Raw genomic sequence first — 12,960 nt, forward strand, 5'->3', positions numbered from 1 at the left:
TGAGGTAATTTATAAACAAAGTGGCCTGTGCCTGGTGGTGGGGCCAAATGTGATATATTTTCATGGGGACCAAAATCCCTGGCGGCGCCCCTGCCCTGATCTATCCACAGGGGGTGGATGGATGTCACGCATGTGTTTGTGTGTTAGCTGTTGATCCACCTCTTGGCACAAAGGATTCAAGTGAGAGGACGCTGGGTTGGTGGAGAGTTGCTAAAGCTATGATCTGTGCGTCTTTAAAAGCTACTTTAGTCGTGACAGGTATTTGGATTTAATATCTGGGATCTTTTAGATTCTCTTCTCTTTTTCTGGCTCAGCTGATTGTACTCTGAGTTTGACAGAAATTATCAGCTCAGAAATGCAGCATGAGAAGCTCAAGTTTTCTCCCAGAAAGTTGCATGTGGGGGATATTTCAATAACAAGGTAAGCTTTTATACGCAAGCTAAGCAAGGACTTATTCTGTTGCTCAAAAATGCCCGCTACTAAATCACAGTGTAAAGAGCTTTGAGGCTTGAAGGAAATGAACCAGCAGAATCATTCAAACCACCTGTTAATATATATTTTCGACATACTATGACTTTTTTAATACACTATACTAGGTTCATTTTCCTGATATTTTCGACATATCATCCCATGTCGTTTTTAAAACATTAAACATTCACGGACATTTTATATATACAGGACACAGAACTCAACCAAATGTTCACAGTGAACACTTAAATATAGTATCAAATAGTCATTTGCATATTGTTTTTATGAATTCCTCAAATGAACTATGATAAATAGACAGTCTCTCATACAGGTTGCTAGTTAACAAACATGGTGGTTTGTCTGGTTTATTCGTGTCAACCATTGCGGGTTTTAAGGTAGTACAGTTTTCATGTTGTTGAAAAAGTCTTTAACAGGTCTGCTTTCTCTTATTATATTGATTATTAACTTGTATATGTATTCATACAACACCATATTTCAACTGTATTTCTTATATGTTTGATTGACAGGACCGGGATAGTTCTGGTGCCACAGTTCTCCACCTAGCGTCCCGCTTTAGCCACCATGAGATCACAGACTGGCTGCTGAAGAGCAGCGAGGTGGACCCCGGGGCGTCCACCGACACAGGAGCCGTCCCCGTTCACTACGCTGCTGCCAAGGGAGACCTGCCCTCTCTCCGCCTGCTACTGGGGCACAGCCCAAAGTAAGAGCATATATATGGTTTTGCTTGATGGATTATCAATGCTAACTTTCACTGCAGCGCTCTGTTTTTAGAATCTGATATGTTAGTGGGATTTATATATTGTTGATTTCTTCTCGCTGTTGACGTAGTGATTTAATTTGGTAATTCTTCTGATTTTCTTTTGTGCAGGGAAGGAAGCTTCCCTCGTTTTGAATACAATCTTTAAAAGCGGACTGGGTGTTGACGGTAAACAGTGCTCAACAAAATATGTTATCTGAATATATACTTCCTCCAGCAAAGCTTGACATTAAGAAATACACAATAAAGGGTATTGTCACTTCTCGATGGCATCTAGTCAGCTTCCTAGTTACTGTTTGTAACTAAAACGGGATTCAGATTTCTGACCCTTTAGCAGTCTAACATTAATAAATGATTAACACTTAGGTAAAACAATTTCATATCAGATGAGCACTGCTGGATTTTCAGTTGTTCGATCAGCTTTGGGCTCATGCTACACGCATTATTTACAGCACCAACTGTCACTGGTGGGACACAACCAGGACTTTGCTCTTTTGATACCCATGGAGCAAACAAAATACTTAAAGTGGACCTATCATGCTATATTTGAAACATATATTGTAGGGCCATACCTATACAAAACATGTCTGTGAAGTGTTGTTTTCAAAATACCAAACAGTTCACACATTGTAGCCATCCCTCATACTGCTGAAACCCCTCTTTTGAAGCCCTGTTAGAGAAACGCGGATCTTGGGTCCTTAGCATGAAAAAAAATAAAGAAGAGGAGGCGGAGCTAATGCCTGATCAGAATTCTACCGGAGATAAAGTTAAATTCTACTGTGATAAAACGCCATCCTGTCTAAACCACGTCAAGGATTATTTCTGAAACAGTATGGAGCTCAAATGCTTTTTCTCTTGCAGGTTTATCACAAGGTGAGTTCTTTTTTTATGTCCTGCTTTTTAAACACATGTGCTCTACACAGTACAGGTTAGCTCTGAGTGTTAGTGAGGCTTGCTAATGTAAACAGAGACGAAATTACGTCCAAAACAAGTCAGGCATTGTTTTTGATAGCAACTTTCTGTGGGTCCGCTGCCGATTTGACGTCAGTTCGGATGGAATCTGCACAGGGGACACATACTGTATGTATGTATAAAAGACATACTGTATGTATGTATAAAAGACAACTGCACACTGCCAAAACTGCATCCCTCTCCTCTGTCATCATCCTGTTGGACCTGTCTGCTGCATTCGACACGGTGAATCATCAGATCCTCCTTCGCACTCTCCAAAAACTTGGAGTTTCAGGCTCTGCACTTTCCCTCCTCACCTCATACCTGAAAGACCGTACCTACAGGGTGACTTGGAGAGGGTCTGAGTCCGACCCTTGTCAATTAACTACGGGGGTCCCTCAGGGCTCTGTTCTTGGTCCCCTCCTCTTCTCCTTGTACACAAACTCGCTCGGATCAGTCATTAGCCCGCATGGTTTTTCTTACCACTGCTACGCTGACGACACCCAATTAATTCTGTCCTTTCCCCGCTCAGAGACCCAGGTCGTCGCACGCATCTCTGCTTCTCTAGCTGACATCTCTCAGTGGATGTCTGCTCACCACCTCAAGCTCAACCTTGACAAGACTGAGCTGCTCTTCCTCCCGGGAAAAGATTGTCCAACTCTTGACCACACAATCAACATCGGCACCTCAGTTGTTTCCCCGACTCAGACTGCAAGGAATCTGGGTGTGACCCTAGATAACAACCTGTCCTTCACTGCAAACATCGCTGCTACAACCCGCTGCTGCAGATACACGCTTTACAACATCAGGAAGATACGTCCCCAGCTGACTCAGAAAGCGACTCAGGTTCTGGTCCAGGCTCTCGTCATCTCACGCCTAGACTACTGCAACTCCCTCCTGGCTGGTCTACCTGCATGTGCCATCCGACCTCTGCAGCTCATCCAGAATGCAGCGGCTCGTCTGGTTTTCAACCTTCCTAAATTCTCCCACACCACTCCGCTCCTCCGCTCCCTTCACTGGCTTCCGGTAACTGCTAGAATCCACTTCAAGACACTGGTACTTGCTTACCATGCTGCGAATGGATCTGGCCCTTCCTACATCCAGGACATGGTTAAACCGTACACCCCAGCGCGTGCACTACGCTCTGCATCAGCCAAACGACTCGTTGCGCCCTCGCTGCGAGGGGGACCCAAGTTCCCATCGGCGAAAACACGTGGGTTTGCTATCCTGGTTCCAAGATGGTGGAATGAGCTCCCCATTGACATCAGGACGGCAGATAGCTTGCACATCTTCCGGCGCAAACTGAAAACTCATCTCTTTCGACTCCACTTCGAGCGTTAGAACGATTAACGAAGCACTTTTATACTAATAAAGGACTGGATTACCTAAAGCCAGTTGAGTAGCACTTGAAATGTTTGGCTCTATGAAACCTGATATACTTATATGATTCTGTTTTCTTCAAGGTTGTGTCTTCCTGGTCGAATGTACTTATTGTAAGTCGCTTTGGATAAAAGCGTCAGCTAAATGCAATGTAATGTAATGTAATGTAATGTAACATCACAAAGTGAATTTTGCATGATAGGTCCCCTTTAATGTTCAAAATCCCAATTAGAAAAAAACCCTCTTAGTGATATAACTTACACAAAATACTGCACACTTCCATAACAATGTGCTGCTTGTGTAATACATCCAGAATCCTTTCTCTAATGTTCACCAACGTCTGTATGCGAGTCACTTCAACAAATAAGTACGTGTAATCAAATACTTTCTTACAAACCTGCACTGTTGATGGTAAAATCAGGTACAATGTAAGACTAACAATTATTTTCTTGATCAATAAATTAGTTGATGCTATAAAATATAAGAAAAAGGGCACCCCGGTATATTTATCTTTGACTTTCCAATAAAACAGGCACATCAAATAAGCAAAATGTGTAGTGTTTTACCAAAATAATCTCAGAGATCTGGGTCTGACATTACCAAGTAGGTGCGTGAGATGTTTATATGTTAATTAGTGCCACACTTACACGATTAAAGTCACTGGAGTAAACACTGAGGAAAGTTGTATATGCTGCTCTTCCTTTAAAGAAACAGCTGATTGTCTGAGATATTTTGTGGGTTGCACTACAGTACAAGTGCAGTGACTTGCTTAGTTGTATGGTTAATGCTTAATATCTCCTTACAGTGCTTGGTAAATAGTAAATGCTTTTTAAAGTTAATAAGCGGGTCCCTTGTAATCTAAGATAGGCAAATCCATATTCCTTGTTTGGTTTCAGTACAGTTTAGCATTATTGATAGCAGCACCTGTCTGGTGGTAAAATAATAAAAAAGGTAAATACGGAGGTAACCCTTGAGCTAACCGATGTTGAATATGCTAGCTAGTGTATAGTTCATCAAAAAGGATTACTCACAGCTGCCATAAAGAAATAGAAATGTAATTAATTTACAACCTAGTCTTTATCTAAGCAGCCCCTGTAATGAATGTTTTGACATGGATGACCTGATCAGGATGAGCAGCTTGTCAGGCACTTACCTCGTGCTCAGCACCTCCAATAATGTGTGGTTGCACCCCAGACAGGTGCATAGCTGCTGAAAATGTAATGATCCTCAGGGACATGGTAGCTCCCTGATAGCAGGGCCCCATTCACTCTCCTCCACCACCACTCACACTATTACTGTTTACCACCATCTCCACGGCGACACGCAGTAGCACCAACCAGCGATAAGGTAGATGAGGAAAACAAATCCGTTTGAATAGACAAGCTGCTTTCTAGTGGCTGCCTCAGCCGTTGTTCAAAATTGAACTTTGCAGAAGAGAGATAACATTCTTGTATTCAGGGTTTATTACAAGCTGCACATTTGTATCTGCTAGTTTTAAGAGGAGATTGGATGTCTCGGAGTTGCTTCTGTTTGAAAAACCACAAGTACTACATGAAACCCCTCCTCCTTACTAACGGTAAACAAACTACAACTACATTTTAACTCATTATACTTAACCAATGGTTTTAAGTTCTATTTCAGCGTCATTCTCCCTAGACAATCTATTTCAAGACCTCAGACCTTCAGCTGTCTGCAGTGTTGGACTCATTGATCAATCGCTGTCATTTTGTGTTACAATTGGCAATGCACAGATGCTGCTTTGTTTCCCCTGATTTTAGTGTTTGTTAGACTTCTAAGCTATATCTGAATGCTTAGCTCGTTCGCCCATCCATCCCAGAGAACCAAAACCAACAGGCTCATGTGCTGCGGCTCTGCTGATAGCCTCAGTAAACAAAAGAGTGAATGAATGAAGAGAGAGACAGAGAGCGCATGAGGCCACAGACAGGTTATGTAATCAATTAGTGCAGATTAAGATCTTTGGCCAAGCCATAATTCAAAGATGTAGTTGCAAAGGTCAACCTCTGCATTAGGATGTTCTAGAAAGTTATCCGTCTAAACCTCCAATTGGGAACTATTATAGCCATTGAAGATAAAATAATAATAATTAAAAGGAACCACATGTGTTATTTAAATCTCTATATATTACCCCACTCCCCTGGCTCGATTATTATTGTTTCTTATTTACCTAGGATACCGACGATGGCCCTTTTGAATCTTGTAATATATAAACAGGCGTATTTAGTCTTCAGGGATGTATACAGAATATGTATATATATTGTACATCTCCATTCATTTCCTCCCCCTTAAAAGAAAGGGAAGAAGTGATGGTTTAACTGATGTTTGTTCATTTTCATATAACAGCCCACAAACGGCTAAAACCAGCGCTCTTTAAAGCTATGAGTTATTAGTTCTTAAGTCAGGAGCCATGGCTGTACCCACCATTGGGGTCACCGAGGTCCGGACCTCGGTCATTTTTTCGAGGTGTATAAATAAAAGTCGTGAAATAACTGCACATAATTAACAGGGTTCCTTGTAGTAGTTCCATTTAGTGGCGGTGGGGGCGCTGCATAACTACATAGCCTACATTAAAGCAAACAGAAGTAGACGACATTGATTTATCAACAAACCTCCGCAGTCCAGACTTGTATCGGAGCAGCGGAGGAGTGATGAGGTATCTAGAGATCTGAGTCCAGCGGGCTGCTTGTATTTCTCTTCATCAGGACATCATAGGACCAGCAGATCCTGTGTGAACGCTCTACGTTAGTCAGTGGACGTCCAACAACATGCCCAATAACTTATATTGCAACTATAGGCTATACTTTGGTTTAAATTCCATGAATAAAATAGCTAGATAGCTAAAGTTAATTTCATTCATCCAATTTCAGACCTTTGGTGCAATGTCAGACCTTTTAATGAAAGTTTCAATGCTTTTCTTTCATTATCATAATTTGAGTAAAAGTTTGAAGAGATAACATTTATTGTCTTTTTCACTGACACAGATATAAAAAAAAAATACTATCTGTCCAAGCTTAGCTTTGGAAAACAGATATCTAGATCATGAAATCTAGAATCCGGGGGGGGGGGCAAAATCCTGGATACGGGCCTGTCAGGAGCCGTTCAGCTTCAATCAATCAATCAATCAATCAATCAATGTTTATTTATATAGCCCAATATCACAAATGTTACATTTGTCTCAGTGGTCTTCACAGTGTGTACAGAATATCAGTATGACAATACGACACCCTCTGTCCTTAGACCCTCACATCGTACAAGGAAAAACTTCCGGAGAAAACCCACAGTTTAAAGGGAAAAATGGGAGAAACCTCAGGGAGAGCAACAGAGGAGATCCCTCTCCCAGGACGGACAGACGTGCAATAGATGCCGTGTGTACATTGAAAAGATAATACATTTGCAACATAGGTAGTCCAAATGTTTGGAAATGCATGTGTGTATAATAGGAAGATGAATCCACGAGGATATCCATCCAGGACCTATGATCCAGAACCACAGCCACGACTCAAGATCCAGGGCTCGCGATCCAGGACACAGGACCGCAGGATCATCCATGTCTCCGGATCCCGGCGTATATAGACACCAAAAAGAAAGAAATTTGGGGAAGCTGGGTTAATCGGAACATGAGAGTACACAGGTATAGACAGAGAGAAGGAAGAAGTAAGATGTCCCCCGACAAACTAAGCCTATATCAGCAAAACTAGGGGCTGAATCTAATCAGCCCTAACTATAAGCTTTATCAAAAAGGAAGGTCTTAAGCGCACTCTTAAAAACGGATAGGTGTCTGCCGCCCGAACACAAACTGGAAGCTGATTCCACAAATGTGGAGCTTGATAAGAAAAGGCTCTGGCTCCCATTGTACTTTTAGAGACTCTAGGAACAACCAACAACCCTGCATTCTTGGAACGCAATGCCCTAATAGGACAGTAGGGTATAATGAGTTCTTTAAGGTAAGATGGTGCCTGCCCATTAAGGGCTTTGTAGCAGAGAAGAAGAATTTTAAATTCTATCCTGTGTTCTATAGGGAGCCAGTGTAAGGCAGCCAGAACAGGAGTAATGTGGTCCCTTTTCCTAACTCTGGTTAGTACACGAGCTGCAGCATTTTGAATCAGCTGAAGCGACTTGACTGACTTCTTGGTACACCCTGATAATAAGGAGTTACAATAATCCAGCCTTGAAGTAACAAATGCATGGACTAGTTTCTCTGCATCGTTTTGAGGCAAGATATGTCTGATTTTTGCAATGTTACGTAGATGGAAGTAGGCGGTCCTTGAAATTGATTTTATGTGGGCCTTAAAGGATCAATCCTGATCAAATATAACACCAAGATTCCTTACAGTCTCACTGGAGGCCAAATTAATGCCATCCATAGTTAGTATATCTTTAGATAATTTGTTTCGTAGATTCTTCGGGCCAAGTACAATAACTTCAGTTTTGGTCGTGTTTAACATAAAAAAATGTAAGGTCATCCACCTTTTTAAGTCCTTAAGGCAGTCTTGAATTTTATTTAGATGATTAATTTCATCAGGCTTGATTGATAAATATAGTTGAGTATCATCCGCATAACAATGAAAGTTTACAGAATGATTCCTTATAATATTGCCTAACGGAAGCATATATAATGTGAACAAAATAGGTCCGAGCACTGAGCCCTGTGGCACACCATGGCTAACTTTGGTTTGCGTGGAAGATTCATCGTTAACACGTACAAACTGAGAGCGTTCAGATAGATAGGACCTAAACCAGCCTAAAGCAGTTCCCTGTATGCCAACTAAGTGCTCTAGTCTTTGCAATAAGATATCATGATCGATAGTATCAAATGCAGCACTGAGATCGAGCAAAACAAGAATAGAGACAAGTCCCTTGTCTGAGGCTATTAGAATGTAATTTGTGACTTTAACCAGAGCTGTCTCTGTGCTATGATGTGTTCTAAAGCCAGACTGAAAATCTTCAAATAAATCATTGTTTTTTAAGTAATCACACAGCTGTTTTGCGACTGCTTTCTCAAGAATTTTTGAGAGGAACGGAAGATTGGAAATAGGTCTATAGTGGGCTAAAACCTCTAGATCGAGGTTGTGCTTTTTAAGAAGAGGTTGTATCACTGCTACTTTGAATGATTGTGGAACATAGCCTGATAATAAAGACATATTCATAATATTTAATAAGGAAGTGCTAATTAATGGAAAAACTTCCTTCAACAGCTTAGTTGGAATTGGGTCTAACATACACGTTGATGGTTTAGAAGAGAGAATCATTGAATTTAATTGTTCAAGGTTAATGGCTGAAAAGCATTCTGGTCTACTATCTAGTGTAATATTAGAACTTATGTTACCGGGAGCTGTTGATAACACTATACTGGTTAAAGGCAAGAGGTCATTAATTTTGTTTTTAAGAGTAACAATTTTATCGTTAAAAAAGCACATAAAATCATTACTACTGAGTGCTATGGGAATAGAAGGCTCAATCGAGCTGTGGCTCTCTGTCAGCCTGGCTACAGTGCTGAAAAGAAATCTTGCATTATTCTTATTCTCATCTATTAATGAAGAGTAGTAGGCTGCTCTCGCTTTACGCAGTGCTTTCTTATATTCATTGAGAGTAATATGCCAAATTAAACGAGATTCTTCAAGTTTAGTGGAACGCCATATCCTTTCAAGTTGTCTCGACTTTTGCTTTATTTTTGCGGGTTTCGGCATTATGCCATGGAGCTAATCTATGTTGTTTTATTTTCTTCTTTTTCAAAGGAGCAACAGAGTCTAATTTTATTTGCAGCGCATCTGTAGCACTATCAACAACATGATCAATTTGGGGTGGTGTACATTTTGTATAAGTTTCCTCCCTTACATGCAGACATGCTATCGAGTTAAGTATTGGTGGAATCTCTTCCTTAAATTTGGCTATAGCACTAACAGATAGGTTTCTGCTGCAAGAGCTTTTGACTAATGCTTTGTAGTCTCGTAATAGTACTTCAAAAGTTACTAAGAAATGGTCGGATAAAGTAGGATTATGCGGTTTGACTAATAGTTGCTCAATTTCAATACCATAAGTCAGAACAAGGTCGAGAGTGTGATTATAGCAGTGGGTTGGTTTATTTACACTCTGACAGAAACCAACAGAATCTAATATAGAGTTAAATGCAACAGTAAGGCTATTTTTATCATCGTCAACATGAATATTAAAGTCACCTACGATAATTACTTTATCTGTTTTAAGTACCAAAGTTGATAAAAACTCAGAGAATTCTGATAAGAATTCTGAATAAGGACCTGGTGCACGGTACACTGTAACAAATAAGATTGGCTGCAAAGTTTTCCAGGTCGGATGCGTAAGACTAAAAACGAGGCTTTCAAAGGAGGTATAATTTAATTTTGGTTTAGTATTGATAAGTAAACTTGAGTCAAAGATTGCTGCAACTCCACCTCCTCGGCCCGTGCCTCGGGCAATATGAGTATTGATATGGCTGGGTGGAGTGGCCTCATTTATGCTGACATATTCTTCATGTCTCAACCAAGTTTCAGTGAGACAGCATATATCAATATTATAATCTGATATTAAATCATTTACCAATATTGCTTTAGATGCTAGAGATCTTATGTTTAAGAGACCACATTTAATATTCCTGTTTTGTTGCACTGTAGTAGTTGTTACATTTACTTTTATTAGGTTATTATGTATGACACCTCTATTAGGTTTTACCTTAAATTGTCCTTGGGCAGACACACACACCGTTAATATTGGGTATTTTATTGGGTTCGGGATTCCTATGTTGTTTTGCCTTGCATGGCCTCAGATCTACTTCATATAGTAAACAAAGCTCTTCTCTCAGGTATTTTTCCACAGGCCCTGAAAGTCATTAAACCGCTCTTTAAAAAAAATAATCTAGATGCTACAGTAATGAACAATTACAGGCCCATATCAAACCTCCCATTTCTAGGTAAAATCATTGAAAAAGTTGTTTTTCAACAGTTGAGTAATTTCTTGCATTTAAATAACTGTTTCGATGTGTTTCCAGTCAGGCTTTCGTCCAAACCACAGCACTGAGACTGCTCTTCTAAAGGTCTTTAATGACATCCACTTAAACACAGACAGTGGCAGAAATTCAGTGTTAGTATTATTAGATCTCAGTGCTGCGTTTGACACTGTTGACCACAGCATATTACTAGACCGACTGGAAAACTGGGTGGGACTTTCGGAAACAGTTCTAAATTGGTTTGAATCCTATTTAAAGGACAGAAACAACTTTGTTTCTATAGGTAAATACACATCTGAGTTGACAAATATGACATGTGGGGTTCCTCAAGGCTCCATCTTGGGGCCTCTTCTCTTTAACATCTACATGCTACCACTGGCTCAGATAATGAAAAACAACAAAATAAGTTACCATAGCTATGCGGATGACACACACATTTACGTAACAATTTCACCAGGAGACTATGCTCCAATTCAAACACTGAGTAAGTGCATTGAACAAATCAATGACTGGATGTGTCAGAACTTTCTCCAATTAAACAAAGATAAAACTGAGGTAATGGTTTTTGGAGCCAAGTCAGAACGTATAAAAGTTAGCGCTGAGCTTCAGTGTGCAATGTTCAAAACAACAGATAAAGCCAGAAATCTAGGTGTAGTCATGGACTCTGACCTGAGTTTCAACAGTCACATTAAAACAGTTACTAAATCAGCCTACTATCACCTAAAGAATATATCTAGGATTAAAAGACTAATGTCACAGCAGGATTTGGAAAAACGTGTCCATGCTTTTATCTTCAGTAGACTCGACTACTGCAATGGTGTCTTCACAGGTCTCACTAAAAAATCTATTAGAAAGCTGCAGCTGATTCAGAACGCCGCTGCTCGAGTCCTCACTAACACTAAGAAAGTGGATCACATCACTCCTGTTCTGAAGTCTTTACACTGGCTTCCTGTGTGTCAAAGAATATATTTCAAAAATACTGCTGCTGGTTTATAAAGCACTGAATGGTTTAGGCCCAAAATACATTTCTGACCTCCTGCTAAATTATGAACCATCCAGATCTCTCAGGTCTTCAGGGACTGGTCAGCTTTCTGTCCCCAGAGTCAGAACTAAACATGGTAAAGCAGCGTTCAGTTATTATGCTCCAAATATCTGGAACAAACTCCCAGAAACCTGCAGGTCCGCTGCAACTCTTACTACTTTTATATCCAGGCTGAAGACTTTTCTTTTTGTCGCTGCTTTTAATTGAACTATTCATATCTTAGACTGCACTGTAACTTTTATCACTGTAACTTTTATCCATGTATTTTCTCTTTTAATGTTTATTTTATTAGCTTTTCTTTTTAATGACTGATTTTAAATGCCATTTTCTTAATGTCTTTCATTTTTTGTAAAGCACTTTGAATTGCCTTGTGTTGAAAAGTGCTATATAAATAAACTTGCCTTGCCTTGCCTATGGATGACTGCCTAGGAGAGAGCGCAGAGAAGCGTGTAAGACTGCGACTCCGCCTCCTGGTCTCAACTCCAGTTTGTCATGGATTAAGTCCACAAAGCCCTGAAATGTTTGCCGAAATGAGATCTGCACCATCCAAAGTAGGATGAATGCCGTCTCTCTTAATCAGACTAGGTTTTCCCCAGAAGGCTGTCCAATTATTTACGAAGCCCACATTGTTTGCTGGGCACCACCAAGACAACCAGCGCTGAAATGATGACATGCGGCTATACATGTCATCATTGATCAGATTGGGGAGGGGACCAGAGAAGATTACAGTGTCCGACATTGTTTTAGCATAACTACACACCGACTCCACATTAAGTTTGGTGCATTCTGATTAGCGTAAACGAACATCATTACCACCGACGTGAATAACAATCCTACTGTATTTACGTTTATTTTTAGCCAGCAGTTTAAGATGCGCCTCAATGTCGCCCGCTCTGGCCCCCTGAATGCATGTGACTGTGGAGGCTTCGGTCTCTAAATTCACGTGTCTCATAATAGAGCTACCAATAACCAGAGTTGGCTTCTCAGCGGGTTTAGACCTGGAAAGTAAAGGGCGAATAGATGAGTAGTTTTCACTTCAGCCATTTGCTGAGTGGCTTTTTTTCCAGCACTAATCTCCTTAATAAGTTATTGGTACATGTTGGATAAAAAACGTTTCTGTTCTCCTTTACAACAAGTGGTTTTTACTGACAAATGTAATGTTAAGTGCCATTTTGAGATCCTTAGGCAAACGGCCCTAGGTATTACAATTGTACATCTTGTTAAGTATTATTATCAAGATAAAAACAATTCGTAAAGTGTTATGCTCGTGATATACATGGTTATGGAGCTGAACAATAGAGTAAATCATTGTAGCTCCTAAAATCAAATGTATACTGTATATAAAGCTGCATTGTGTATAAT

The 12,960-nt window shown here is 40.2% G+C and overlaps 1 protein-coding gene across 1 annotated transcript in view; it reads left to right on the forward strand.

The window, feature by feature from the left end:
• espn (espin) overlaps positions 1-12,960 on the forward strand; it is a 60,568-nt gene that overhangs the window by 20,195 nt on the left and 27,413 nt on the right. Inside the window, 1 exon segment of the mRNA XM_034208851.1 lies at positions 996-1,189. Within this exon segment, the coding sequence (XP_034064742.1) occupies positions 996-1,189 (194 nt within the window).

This window comes from Gymnodraco acuticeps, unplaced genomic scaffold (assembly GCF_902827175.1).
Source record: "Gymnodraco acuticeps unplaced genomic scaffold, fGymAcu1.1, whole genome shotgun sequence".
NCBI classification, from domain to species: domain Eukaryota; kingdom Metazoa; phylum Chordata; class Actinopteri; order Perciformes; family Bathydraconidae; genus Gymnodraco; species Gymnodraco acuticeps.